General features: G+C 39.0%; 1 protein-coding gene across 3 annotated transcripts in view; it reads left to right on the forward strand.

The window, feature by feature from the left end:
- Positions 1 to 13,972, forward strand: part of LAMB1 (laminin subunit beta 1) — an 83,172-nt gene extending 69,200 nt beyond the window's left edge. For all 3 annotated transcript variants that reach the window (XM_003407211.4, XM_023544536.2, XM_064289830.1), the window contains 8 exons: positions 490 to 731; positions 3,542 to 3,745; positions 4,702 to 4,846; positions 6,561 to 6,768; positions 6,976 to 7,117; positions 10,973 to 11,149; positions 13,133 to 13,292; positions 13,676 to 13,972. In XM_003407211.4, the coding sequence (XP_003407259.2) occupies positions 490 to 731; positions 3,542 to 3,745; positions 4,702 to 4,846; positions 6,561 to 6,768; positions 6,976 to 7,117; positions 10,973 to 11,149; positions 13,133 to 13,292; positions 13,676 to 13,812 (1,415 nt within the window). In that variant the 3' untranslated portion in view covers positions 13,813 to 13,972. The remainder of the gene's footprint in view (positions 1 to 489; positions 732 to 3,541; positions 3,746 to 4,701; positions 4,847 to 6,560; positions 6,769 to 6,975; positions 7,118 to 10,972; positions 11,150 to 13,132; positions 13,293 to 13,675) is intronic.
- The last annotated feature ends 808 nt before the right edge of the window (positions 13,973 to 14,780 follow it).

The following is a 14,780-nucleotide window of genomic DNA, read 5'->3' on the forward strand; positions in this document are numbered from 1 at the left end:
AGTAGAAATGTCAGATCGCACTGTCTATCCTTGTTTTGTGCACGATTGCTTTATTTTTTTGGCTCGGTCCCTAAAGCCAAAACACATCATACTGTTTTATGTACACCCTAGCCATTTGAGTGGGTTTAGTTAAAAGAGTGAGAAAAGGGGACAATCACTTGGATTGATAGGCTTCCAGAGCACAGCTCTCTAGGAAGAACTAGATATTTGCTGTGTGTAGGAATAACATCTGTGTGACTGAGTTATTTTTTCACTTTTCATCCAGATTTGTGGCCTCCTCCAGACCCAGACTCAGTGCTAAGGGGACAAAATATATTCATTGATTGTGAGAGAAAAGATATACTACTTCATAAAGATTTTCTTTCTTGAATTTTTTAAAACAAAATTGTACAGTAAATTTAGGGTTTCAGACACCAAATATTTGTATTGCTTGGTGAGGAGATCAGGTATAACAGGATTAACTGTGGGCAATTTAATTTCATGCCATAGGCGCCTTGGATAGCATCACCAAGTATTTCCAGATGTCTCTTGAGGCAGAGGAGAGGGTGAATGCCTCCACCATAGGTCCCAACAGCACTGTGGAGCAGTCGGCTCTCACTCGAGACAAAGTAGAAGACTTGATGATGGAACGAGAGTCCCAGTTCAGGGAAAAACAAGAGGAACAGTCTCGCCTTCTTGATGAACTGGCAGGCAAACTACAAAGTCTAGACCTTTCAGCCACTGCTGAGATGGTAAGGTTTGGGGGCTAGGCCTTCCTGATTGCTATAGTATGAAAAACAGCCTGCTTTGTCTGTAATAAAGGAGCCCTGGCGGCACAGTGGTTAACCAGAAGGTCAGCAGTTTGAACCCACCAGATGCTCCATGGGAGAAAGGTGTAGCAGTCTGCTTCTGTAGAGATTACAGCCTTGAAAACTCTATGGGGCAGGTCTGCCCTTTCCTGTAGGGTTGCTGTAAGTTGGAACCAACTCCACAGCAACAGGCTCAGGCTTATCTTTTATAAATTGTTCACGTTACAAGTGAGTCAACAGGAGTGAAACTCCCAGGCTCAGGTCTGTGGATGTGACAGTATGGGGTATCCTTGACGAAGCTGGATTAAAAACAATAGTGCACATGTTTCCAACTTTCCCTTTCTTCTAGCTGTTTCTCTGTGGTATAGGCAAAGAACTATGTCTAGGTTCCCATACTATTGTATTGACCCAGTGACTGCTTATTTAAAGTTGATCCTTTTTATATTGTGTACATTCCGTTTTTACTTTGTTCTCATTCAGAGTGCAAAATCCATCTCAATGGAGGAATTCAAAATTATTCTGGGAGGAACTTCCTAAAAAAATTAGAGAGAGCCAAGGAATTTTTTTTCATGGGTGTTAGCTAAAATGTTCCTTTGTTCCGGTAACTTTACCTCGTGAAGATTAACCCTGAGAGCAGCCTTGAAAGTAGATTCATTTCCCAGAAGCTTTTAAAAAGTAACCCTGGAGCCAAATGGAATTAGGTAGTGAGATTAATGAAAATCAGGCAGAAGGCCAAAAAAAGCCAAACTAAGCCTGTTTCTTCCTCTTGTTTCCTTTTTGTTTTTCATGAAAAGGGTACCTATCTGAGAGAATTTGGAGGGTATTTTTTGTTGACTAAGTCTTGTGTTCGCTTGGCTAGAACACAGGTGCATAAGATACTGTGAAGAGTTGAAACTTTGTTACACTTTTGTCTTAGTGATAAGGAGTTCTCAGAGAGAAGAACATGCTGTCTGTACTGTATTGTGACTGGTATTGATGGCTACAGGGTTTTATATTCATTATCTCATGAAACTTTACAGTATCTGTGGAGTAAGCACATCTCTTGTCACCATGAAATAGAAAGCAAAATGGAGACCCAGGTGTAAATTGTACCTAACAGTAGACAAAATTGTTATAGACAGGAAATACACATTCTCTCTTAGTCTTCTTTCAGTACTGATTCCATCCTCACAAATTATAATAACAATCAGTAATCGCAAAGAAAATCTCTGCAAACTAAAATGAGGAGCTATACATGTGAGAGGATTCTTGCTTTGCAACAGAAGGCATCTCATGAACTGGTGGGAGTAGTAGGGGGTTCCTTTGATCCTTTCCTGTGCTTCCTTTTCCACCTGGTAAGCTACCTAGGATTAGCCAGCTTCTTTAGTTCTCTTATCTTTATTTGCTAATTATTCAGTGAGAACTCCCCTTATAGGTTCCATACTGCCATTTCCTTGAGTAAAGATAGATTTTTGCCCCTTTGCGTTTTTCAGGTACCTCCAGTCCTTTATCTTTGTGTTTATTTAGCTAGAACCATGCTTTTCTGATGCCCCTGTCTGCTAAGACAAAACAGATCTTCTAGTGTCCGGTCAGATTGTTTTTAGAAAGCACCCCTGAAGTCTTACCTTTCCTTCTCGACTAAGATTCAGGTTCTCCTGTTGCATTCAGGATGAACTTTATTTTCTGAAGCTTTTTATGTACTGTAAACCACATACACGAAAAACTATTTTAGTTACTAATTTAAGATGTAATAGGCTTATAAACGTTTTAAAATTATTAGACTAAAGAGTTTATTCAAAAACAGTATTTTCCTTGTTTTGGAGTATTATGTTAACTACTTTTCATTTCAGTAAACACTTTGCCTCTTTTCAGCATGGGCATTTTCCACAAAAGGATAGCTCTACATATAATTTTTTTCCTGTTCAGCCTTCTCCATAATATAACACACTTGTAATTTCTAAGTTTGTATTTGTATGCCATGTCCCTGCATGATCTTTGAGAAGCTTCTGGTAGATTAAAAAAAGGATGAGTATGTGTGGAGAGAGTCTTTGGAAAAGCTGTATTCCCTGTTGTTAGTACTGTTTCCTCCCTTTATCTCATCACATCTGGAATGTTCTCCCTCTTCCACTGCTTAAATCCCACCAGCCAGCAAATCCTCCCCCAACTACTACAACCCTGTCGTCTCACTTTCTGCTCTCCTTCATACTTACTGCATCTGACTTTTACTGGCTGGTTTATGGCGGATGATCCCATCTTCCTAAATAGATGGAAGGTTACTAAAAGGGTAGATAAAGGGCCTCTTATGTCACTGTAGTCATCAGAGCAGTTAACATGGCACTGGACCCAAAGAAGTTTCTCAGTAACTATTTGTTTAATCTAACTGGTTAGCAGAAATGGAGACATCTGTTGGCTCTCACATTGGAAGAATTCACCTTGATATAGCAGATAATATTTGCGCCCTGGGCAGAGCCCATATGGTATTCAAATTCATTAGGGCAAGAGGTACTGACAAGGGATTGCAAACCTTCATTATGTCCTTGGTAATAAGCAGATCAAAAAAAAAAAAAAATTTTTTTTTTTTTTAATAAGCAGGTTAGCTTATTCCTGAGCTCTTTTCTTTGTTCCTCTCTCCATCCTGCCTCCTAATTCTGCTTTCAAGCACCCTTGCTGAGGACCACCTACATGCTCTCTGGGGCCACCCAGGCCCTGCACAGCTGTTACATTGCAGCAGACTCACTATCTGAACCCTTGTGCCTGACCCTTGGCTGTTACAGACCTGTGGAACGCCTCCAGGGGCCTCCTGTTCCGAGACTGAATGTGGCGGTCCAAACTGCAGAACTGACGAAGGACAGAAGAAGTGTGGGGGGCCTGGATGTGGTGGTCTGGTCACTGTTGCACACAGTGCCTGGCAGAAAGCCATGGACTTTGACCAAGATGTCCTAAGTGCCCTGGCTGAGGTGGAACAGCTCTCCAAGATGGTAATTCTATAGATGACCTCAGTTGCTTTTGTTGTCTGTCTGCTCGCTTTAAGTTGTGGACTGGAGAATCTGAAAGGGAGAAATCAATTCTAAATGCTGACTACAATGGAAAGGGAATTCCACAATCAAGTATGAAAGTTTGTGTTTTTATGAGATCAGCGAAAGAGATGGGGAGGTTTTATTCATAGGTAGTTGAAGATCTCTTTTACTCCCAGGAGGGAATAACATGTGCTTTAGAGCAAGAAGCTTGAATCTTAGACTGCCAATTACTTGATATAATCATGTTACTTATCATGGGTCCAGAATTATGAATACATCCAGCTGTACCAAATACATTCTGTACTAAGCAACTGAGCATTTATTTTTCTAAAGTGACATATACTGTTAGCTGGGATATTTATGTTGCTCCCTGAGACAAAGACTAGGGAACATTTTATAGGTCACCAAATGTTTTGGAGGAGTTAAAAAAAACCTTGAAAAATTTTTGTATGCTAAAAATTTTTATATGCTATATTAGCCTTGGTGGCGCAGTGGTTAAGGCATTCAACTGCTAACCTAAAGGTCAGCAGTTTGAACCCACCAGCTGCTCAGCAAAAGAAAGACGTACCGTCTGCTTCTGTAAAGATTTACAGCCTTGGGAATCCTGTGAGGCAGCTCTGCTCTGTCCTGCAGGGTCACTATGGGTTGGAATTGACAAGACGGCACTGGGTTTAGTTTATTATTATTATTTTTGGTTTGGCCTGTCTACATAGGAATATTGTGTAGGAATCCGTCTACTGAATACTTTCAGTCTGTATAGGAATAGTCTTTTGTTGAATGGAAGAAATTTGTTTCCAGAAGCCCATGATTCCAAATGCTTTAGTTTTTCAACATCATTTTATAGACCATTTCTAATATTCTCTTCTTCTCTATGAAGAGTGAAACTGTTCCATGGGTAATTTATTCCTCATATTCAGGTCTCTGAAGCAAAACTGAAAGCAGATGAAGCAAAACAGAATGCTCAGGAGGTTCTGCTGAAGACAAATGCTACCAGAGAGAAGGTGGACAAAAGCAATGAGGATCTGAGAAATCTGGTCAAGCAAATCAGAAACTTTCTGACCCGTAAGGAAATTCTTCATTGTTACTTTACTTTTGGACATTTGTCTCTGTTTGGAAGGTCATGATTCAAACCTATATTTTAGATAACAATCAATTTCTGGCAAAGATAACATTTCCAAATAAGAAAAATTTCTGTAAGAAGTGTTCCCGTATCTTAAAAAGCTATGTACATGCATACAAATAGCCTTCTCCAAAGTTAATGCAGATACAGGTTAAGTAGCAGATCAACAAGTCAAACGTTTATTTTGAGAATTGGATTTGGCGTTTATATTAGAGATTACATATAATGGCATTAGAACTTTATCTCAAAGAATTGGAATTTGTTATTTTGTCATTGCCCCCAAGCTTTGTAATCGTATTATTTCTAACATATTATATCTATGGTTAAACTCTGTAGCATACGTATCCCCTGGAGAAAATCTAGAAATTGTGATCCAGTTCACAAATGCTGCTGGTCAGTTTGGGTATTATCAATAAGGATAGTTTTGGCTGCAAGTTACAGAAAACCCTCTATTGAAATTCAGTTAATCAGAAAGGATGTTTATTATCTCACTAACAACAATTCAGTCACAGGACCACTGCATGGTTCAGGGAACCATGTATTTTACATCTTCCTGCTCTGCCATTGGCTTTGTTCTCAGGCTCATGGTAACATAACTTCACATAAAAAACACAATATCTAATCAAAGAGGAGACCCCCTACGTATTCCTTTGCTCTGTTTTTTTTTTTTAAGAGAGGAAACCTTCCTAGAAGCCCTCAAGCCGTCATCTTATAAATCTCACTGGGCAGAAATGAGTCACATGCCCATGCCTAAGTGTCACTGGCAAATGAACGGGATTGTCATAATTGGCAGGCTAATCAGGATTTAACTGAGGCGATAGTTACTTTATGTTAAAGGTAGATGCCTGAACAAAATCAGGTTTCTGCTAGCATGGAAGAAGAGGAAATGGCTAATAAGTAAGGAACCAACAGTACTTGCTGTGAATACCTTAAGGGATATCCTGTAGAAGCCATCATTCAATCCCATATTTTCCTGGTATTAAATGCATTGGGATCCATATTTTTGTTGACAGTTAACAAAATATAAAAATGAGTGGTCTGAGGTATTTGAAGCTTAATTTCATCATCTTTTTTTTGACCTTTCACATTTTACATTTGCAGCTTCTTGGTTTCTATCCTGGTTCTCCAATTTCTTTGCCTTGATCATCTCCCTTCCTGTCATTACCTGAACTAGATAATTTATAAGGAATATCAACTCCTGTGCCTGCATTTACAATAGTATCTTAACTATTCTTCCAGCCTCAATCAAAGTTTTCATTGCCTTTTAAGATCAAGCTTCAACCCTGGTCTCTCTGGTTTTCCAGTCTGAACCCATTCACTCAACTGGACTTTCACGTAACGTGCTTTGCCTGTACTGTCTCTCCATCCAGATATCTCTTTTCTTCTTTCAAATCCTATTTATTCTTCAAAACCCGATCAGTTCCCTCATCCTCCATGAGGCCTCCTCTCACTCACTACCCCAGCCTATCACAAATGCCAGTAGTACTCATTGTCTGCAGTTACTTTTTCACATATGTAGGTCTCATCTCCCCACTGAATTAGATTATAAATTCAAATGGGAGGTGCGTATCTCTTGGTCTAACCCCAGTGCTGTTCACGTAGTAAAGATGCACCTATAGGCAGCTGAATGAGTGAACCCATCTTTGCTTTTCACAGAGGATGGTGCTGACCTGGATAGCATTGAAGCAGTTGCTAATGAAGTATTGAAAATGGAAATGCCTAGCACCCCACAGCAGTTACAGAACCTGACAGAAGATATTCGTCAACGAGTTGAAAGCCTTTCTCAAGTAGAAGTTATTCTACAGCAAAGTGCTGCTGACGTTGCCAGAGCCGAAATGTTATTAGAAGAAGCTAAAAGAGCCAGGTATCTGAAGACATTATGGCATTTACATGGCTTATTTTGAGTAGTTGGCATGGAATATACTTCTTTAACCAATGAAATCTTTAAGAGTGACCTGTGCGATTCCCTCTGGGTCATTTGTGGAAGGCTAGTCTTTAAAAAGAAATGTCCTTTGTACTCAGAGGAAGTACTTTTTCACACTCACGTATGTTTTCTCATTCTTTGACTCAGCAAAAGTGCAACAGATGTTAAGGTCACTGCAGACATGGTAAAGGAAGCTCTGGAAGAAGCAGAAAAGGCCCAGATTGCAGCAGAGAAGGCAATTAAACAAGCAGATGAAGACATCCAAGGAACACAGAACCTGCTGACTTCGGTGAGATATTACAATCATTGATAGGAGAAAACACATATACTCACTTATCAGAAAAGTAAGTGCCATTTGATACGTTATCCAAGAAGAAAAATTCTTACAGTGGAACATGAAAGGATTCCTTTAATTTAAATGGTTGGCAGTTGGAATCCACCAGGCACTCCTTGGAAACCCTATGGGGCAGTTCTCCTCTGTCCTATAGGATTGCTGAGTTGGAATCGACTTGATGGCAACGGGTTTGGTTTTTTTTTTTTTGTTTACTCCATTAACAGTCACTAAAAGTGAGTAGACATACATTTTCAAGGAAAAAAAAAAATTCTGAAGACCCTGGAACACTAAACTTTCATTTTCTCCCCTACAAGAAAGCCTAAGAGAGGTAAACACACGTTGACTCCTGTTCTTTCAGAAAATTTACATAACTATTCATAGTATGACATATAATATTTATTTCAAAATCCAGTTTTACGAAAAGGCAGCCTACACAGCATCTCAAGATTTTTAAGGTGATCGCTCACAAAAATTTTATTAGTTTTGAAAACCACTGGAAAGAAACGAAGGTAAGAACGTCTGTCTCTGATGCCTGATTCTAGAAGAACCTAACAGAGGCTAACAACCTGTTCAGAATTAATGGAAAACAAATTTTATAAGCAAAATACTTAGACTACCAGATATTAAAGGCACTCACTAAGTAAGTTTTCACGTGGCTTTAGTGCTTTATTCCAAAAATCCTAATAATTTTAATTCTGTTTTATCCTTTTATTTTTCAAAAACCAGTTCTATAAACAAATCTTTTTTCTTCCAATTTTAGAGAAAGTTCATTTGTTTTTTCAAAAATAGGTGAAGAAAACTGGCAAGTCGTCCAGTCCCTCTCCATGTTCTAAGAGTAACTTTGAAACTGCACGCTCCCAGTACTCTGTGCTGTCAGCCTTCTTAGGTCAATGATCCCTTCTGTGTAAATTCTGAGATGGTTCTGAAATGTGCTTTTCCTACTGTTAGTTGATAGAAACCTCTCGTATACCTGTTCTTCAGTGAAATGAAGCCTGACAGCTCCACAGCCACTAACTTCTTCAATCTTGAGCATCTATAAGGCTCTTTCTTCAGTCTATCTGTTCAATTTTAGAAAAATTGTTTTTGTCCACCAGACTGTTTATGTTCTAGCCCTTTAATTATTATGGGATTTTTCTACCTCAAAGTTTTTCAAATTTCTCCATGCACTGTTAACATTTTAGTGAACTTTACCTATTTTGGTCACTTTTTAAAAATTACGATGTTTTGAAAAGCAAATTCAAAAACATTAACTACATTATAGGTGAGATATTTGGCTTGATGGTACAAGTTAATATGGTGGGTTTGTTTTTCACAGACCTGGGTGAGGGTCAAGAAGTGTGTTTAGGTTAGTAACAATAGAGAACCTCTAATTAAACAATGCTAATGAAAGCCTGCGAGAAACTGTTCACTCATTTAAAAATAAAACGATAAAGCTTATCTTCCAGAAACTGTAACCACTCTCTAAGAGTATTTTTCTAATATATGAGAGAACTTTATTGGGTCAAGAACTGATTGGTTTAAAATGTTTGCATATTTTAGCATGTCTATGCTGACCCATTAGTTTAATTAGGACACTATTGTTACTCAGAGTTAATTCTATGGAATAGACCCATCCTTCAAGATCACTTTGAAGAAATACTGAATGTCCAATGAAAATCAATTCTGTTATGGGACAGACTGCTTACTTTGTTGTTGTTGTTGTTGTTAGGTGCCGCCGAGTTGATTCTGACTCATAGCGACCCTATGCACAACAGAACGAGACACTGCCCGGTCCTGCGCCATCCTTACAATCATTATGCTTGAGCTCATTGTTGCAGCCACTGTGTCAATCCACCTCGTTGAGGGTCTTCCTCTTTTCCACTGACCCTGTACTCTGCCAAGCATGATGTCCTTCTCCAGGGACTGATCCCTCCTGACAACGTGTCCAAAGTATGTAAGACGCAGTCTCGCCATCCTTGCTTCTAAGGAGCATTCTGGTTGTACTTCTTCTAAGACAGATTTGTTAGTTCTTTTGGCAGTCTGTGGTATATTCAACATTCTTCGCCAACAATTCAAAGGTGTCAGCTCTTCTTCGGTCTTCCTTATTCATTGTCCAGCTTTCACACGGGTATGATGTGATTGAAAATGCCATGGCTTGGGTCAGGCGCACCTTAGTCTTCAGGGTGGTATCTTTGCTCTTCAACACTTTGAAGAGGTCCTTTGCAGCAGATTTGCCCAATGCAATACGTCTTGATTTCTTGATAGCTCCTTTCATGGCTGTTGATTGTGGATCCAAGTAAAATGAAATCCTCGACAACTTCAGTCTTTTCTCCATTTATCACGATGTTGCTCATTGGTCCAGTTGTGAGGATTTTTGTTTTCTTTATGTTGAGGTGTAATCCATACTGAAGGCTGTGGTCTTTGATCTTCATTAGTAAGTGCTTCAAGTCCTCTTCACTTTCAGCAAGCAAGGTTCTGTCATCTGCATGACGCAGGTTGTTAATGAGTCTTCCTCCAATCTTGATGCCCCATTCTGCTTCATATAGTCCAGCTTCTCGGATTATTTGTTCAGCATACAGATTAAATAGGTATGGTGAAAGAATACAACCCTGACGCACACCTTTCCTGACTTTAAACCAATCAGTATCCCCTTGTTCTGTCTGAACAACTGCCTCTTGATCTATGTAAAGTTTCCTCATGAGCACAATGAGTGTTCTGGAATTCCCATTCCTCGCAGTGTTATCCATAGTTTGTTATGATCCACACAGTCGAATGCCTTTGCATAGTCAATAAAACACAGATAAACATCCGTCTGGTATTCTCTGCTTTCAGCCAGGATCCATCTGACATCAGCAATGATATGCCTGGTTCCACGTCCTCTTCTGAATCCAGCCTGAATTTCTGGTAGTTTCCTGTCGATATACTGCGGCAGCCGTTTTTGAATGATCTTCAGCAGAATTTTGCTTGCATGTGATATTAATGATATTGTTCTATAATTTCCACATTCAGTTGGATCACCTTTCTTGGGAATAGGCATAAATATGGATCTCTTCCAATCAGTTGGCTAGGAAGCTGTCTTCCATATTTCTTGGCTTACTTTGGCTACCTTTTAAAGATCAACGTTTATTGATTCCACTTTTAAGAGACGAAATGTGGATCCTCACCAGTTGCCCTTACCAGTTGAGAACTCTTCCCATAAATAACTTTGTATGTTTATAGCTTTCAGCTGTAAATTTCCCAGATTTTATGCTAACTTTTCAGAGTTTTGAGGACCATTACTCGTTTCCATGTCTTCACCAGTTAGCCAGAAGCATTCAAATTAACTTCCCAGGTAGTTTCTGAGGTGCAGTAACCTCTATTACTGGAGTTTAATATTTACAGCTGATAGGAAAAACTAAAATGGTGGCAGGAAGTTATAAATCATATGTTCCCACCCACATTAATTTAGAAAATTTATGTGGAAATCCCTCTTCTCACATCTGCTTATTTGTGAACGTTCTTCAGCCAAAGTTTGCAGGTGTCCCCAAAATGCTTTCTCAACACATTAAGCTGCCTGAGTGTGGCTCTTCCTGTCAGCAAGGAAAATTTTTACATGAATTTCAGCCTAGATCATCAGAAATACCAAAAAGGATAAATACATGAGATGTAGCAAAGACTAGTCAGGCACTTTTTATATAAACTTTCTTGAAATTGTTTTCTTTTTAGCAGTGCTTTTAGTCTAGAGCAAAATGGCATAGCAGCCTTTTAAATCTACCTCCAAACTTGTAATCCTTCCTACTATTTCTTACATTAATGGCTTGCTGGATGACTGACATGGTATTTTCATATTAGATTGAGTCTGAAACTGCAGCTTCTGAGGAAACCTTGAACAACGCCTCCCAGCGCATCAGTGAGCTAGAGAGGAACGTGGAAGAACTTAAGCGGAAGGCCGCCCAGAACTCTGCGGAGGCAGAATATATTGAAAAAGTAGTATATACTGTGAAACAAAGTGCAGATGATGTTAAGAAGGTAAGTAGATCTTCGTAATTTTTCAGTTATAAAGCAGCAACTCACCTCCTCATTGCCTTCCTTGGAATTAATAAGGGACATGGATAAACCTAACATGGTTTTTCATCAGAAACATCTCAAAGGACCTGTTTTGAAATAGCAGTCTTCAGAGACACAAATGAAAAGGACTGGAAGTGGCTACGCAAGTGTCCAATAAGCATGACCTAAGGCCCACCCTCAAATCCAAACTTAAATAAGGGTTTAAAAGAATGAAATTAATTTAGCTTAGAGGTAGACGTCTTTAAGATAAGCATTTGAGCTTGTACTGCTTCACTATATTTCAACTAGGAAGATCTTTATGAATCTAGTTACCTGGCCATTTGATAAAACTTTAAAAAGCAGGATGGAAAAAGCTTGAAGAGTTCACTACACAAAGTAGCTGGCAAGAAACCAAATCTCAGCCATTCCAGACTCATTTTGGATTAACCACCCCTCACTTCTCTTTGGAAGACTATATCCTTTGCAGAGAAAATTTCACACCAGCTAGAAGCTAAGTAATCGTTGAAACACACATTCAGTTTCTTAATTTGTATGGGCAAATGTTCATCTCCAAAGAAACCTTTTTAAATCTGGAAGGGAGGTTGCCCAGCTACCACCACCAACCATTCTAACCAGGGTCACAGAGATGGTCCTGGACAGAATGGGATAAAAATGTAGAATACCACTCAAATTCTTAAAAAAGGCCAGGTTTTCTGGACCAATTGAGACCAGAGGATTCCCTGAGATACTCTTTAAACCTGGAACTGAAACTATCCTGAGATCACCTTTTAGCAAAATAACAGAATGGCACACAGGTGTAAGTATGGTGCTGTGCTAAAAAACCATCTATACGAGACGAAAAGGTCAATGTTTATGCTGACACAAAGATGAGAAGGTGGCAGGGGGAACTAGAGTACTAGAAATGGAACAACCAGAACACACAATGTTGACACATTGTGAAAAGTTTAATATCACTGGATAGTTTGTATAGAAATTGTCAAGTGGGAACCTGATTTACTGTGTAAACTTTCACCAAAAAACATGTTATTTAAAATAAAAAAAAAAACTTTGGAGGTGAGGTATTGAAAGGGTTAAATGACTGAATTTCAGTTTTAATTTCATACTATTCAAGATTTTTCCCAGAAAATCCTGTAGTTTTTAGGCATCAAATGAGGGTAACATTCTACATTTCTGGGTCAGGAAAGAGAATAAGACAATGTCATTGCCCCAATATCAGTTTCTTTCCCATTGTGGTTTGTAGTTTCCTACAGTTCTAAGGTCATAAATCTCCCAAAAAAGTCTTCTTACAGAGCATTTTCCATGAATATGACATTACAACAAAAAAAGACTGAAATCCCTAAAATGAAATTTCCATTCTTATTGCTTTTGTTTAAAGTGTTTCTCAAAAGAATCGTTTGCAACTAATTCCACACCCAATTTCTCCTCTCACCCACCTTTTGAATATGGTACAACCTTGCCCTTCCTAAATCTTTTTCCACCCTAATTTTCTGATATCAAGACTTCTTAAGTCCTAAATTAGTTAAGATACAGATGGTCCCCCTTGTGTTTCTTCAAAAAGGACCTTCTTTGATAGCTAAATGCTTGTATCTCAGCGTATCTACTTCTGAGAACATCTGCTTGGGTTTAGAGTAGTGCTGTAAACTTCCCCATAGAGAACTGCTAATCAGCAGAACAGAGAGGACCTAGTCCTAGAGGCCTGCTGCAACTCTGAAATTTCCTTGAAATGTATATTTTTAAAAATTGTGCCAATTTTGTATCCAATCCGGTTTCACTACCATTGAGTAACTTTGATGAAGCCTGAGTACCCTTGGTGGCCCTTAGTCTAGAATGCTTGGTGTGCAAGTCAGTATGTATGTGATCCAGGCTTGCCACGACTATACCGTTGCTCATACATGTGCTTGCTTACACACCATCACCACTTTGTTTCTAAATGTGGAACTGCAGACTCTGGATGGTGAACTCGATGAGAAGTATAAGAAAGTAGAAAATCTAATTGCCAAAAAAACGGGAGAGTCAGCTGATGCCAGAAGGAAAGCTGAAATGCTCCAAAATGAAGCAAAAACTCTGTTGGCTCAAGCAAACAGTAAGCTGCAAGTGCTGAAAGGTAGGTATTTCCACTTAGGCTCATGTTTTCATAAACTAATTTTAAAGTTTTGGCATCCACAGAGTTTTTTATTTAAGAGATGGAAATCCATTCACTTTGTTTCAGGCAGTTAAGTGTTAAGTAAGGCCTTACAGGCAAAAAGGACCAGTTTTAATTTTGAGATCACTGTAGGAAACCCTGGTGACATAGTGGTTAAGTGCTACGGCTGCTAACCAAAGGGTCGGCAGTTTGAATCCACCAGGCGCTCCTTGGAAACTCTATGGGGCAGTTCTACTCTGTCCTATAGGGTCACTATGAGTCGGAATCGACTCGACGGCACTGGGTTTTTTTACTGGGTACTATAAATAACCCAGAATAACTTTTTCACATTTTATCTCCCACAGATTTAGAAAGAAAATATGAAGACAATCAAAAATATTTAGAAGATAAAGCTCAAGAATTAGTGAGACTGGAAGGAGAAGTCCGCTCACTCCTAAGGGACATAAGCCAGAAAGTTGCTGTTTATAGCACCTGCTTATAACAGAAGAGGAAGGGCTATAAGATGGCTGAGGCGACCAAAGTAATAATACCTACATTTTAAAAACTGACTTAATGATCTTCAGAACACTCTACCTATTTAATGTTTTTAATTACCAGATTTTGTATGGAGCTAAATAAAATACAGTGCTTTTGTATAAATATCTACTTAGTATAATTCTTAAGTTCATTGTTACTTTCACTGATTTAGTGTCCGTGAATCTCCTTAACAGAGAATGTTATTTTTGCTGTAAAAATGGATTTATAAACAAGTTTGCTGTCTCCCTGGAGACCCTACTTTCTACTGTGTCTATAAGCAAGCTATCACTCATCTGCTTGATAGATCAACATCCTCCACAAATCCGTCCCCCAAATCACCTCCCAGTAGGGTTCCCTGGCTGAAGTTAAGAAGGTGGAATAATTTAGCCAGAGCTACCTTCGCCACTTCATGACTGATTAGTCACTCCAATCTCCCAAACTCCTAGTGGTATTCCCTTATTCTAAGAAAGACAACATAAAGAGCAATTTCTAGAAAATCAGGAGGATGAACTGTAGACTTTGTAACTGTTACCATCTAGAATGAGTCTATTGTCACTGAGGGGAAGGTTTAAATTAAATCCAGCCAGTTTCTGGACACTGCCTTTGCCAATGCAACAATACTACTAAGAGTACAGCCTGATGCTCAGTTTTTGTGTTGAATTTTGTTTCACTACTAGAATTTCTCTGCTATAAATCTGTAGGTTTAACCAAAACAATCATACAACAATCACTTATTCCACAGGATAAAGAAAATAGGTGGAATGCAATAGGTAAGCCTGTGTCAATGTTACAGATGAGCCAGCCCCTAAAAGTGTTTTTTTCACATTCTTCTTTGAGCAAGACTATTGTGTGTACCACTTAACCACCTCCCACATACCCAACACAGCTGCACTTGAAGCTGGGTCTGGACCAGGTATGTAAACAGCTGTAATT

Source organism: Loxodonta africana, chromosome 8 (genome assembly GCF_030014295.1).
Source record: "Loxodonta africana isolate mLoxAfr1 chromosome 8, mLoxAfr1.hap2, whole genome shotgun sequence".
NCBI classification, from domain to species: Eukaryota; Metazoa; Chordata; class Mammalia; order Proboscidea; family Elephantidae; genus Loxodonta; species Loxodonta africana.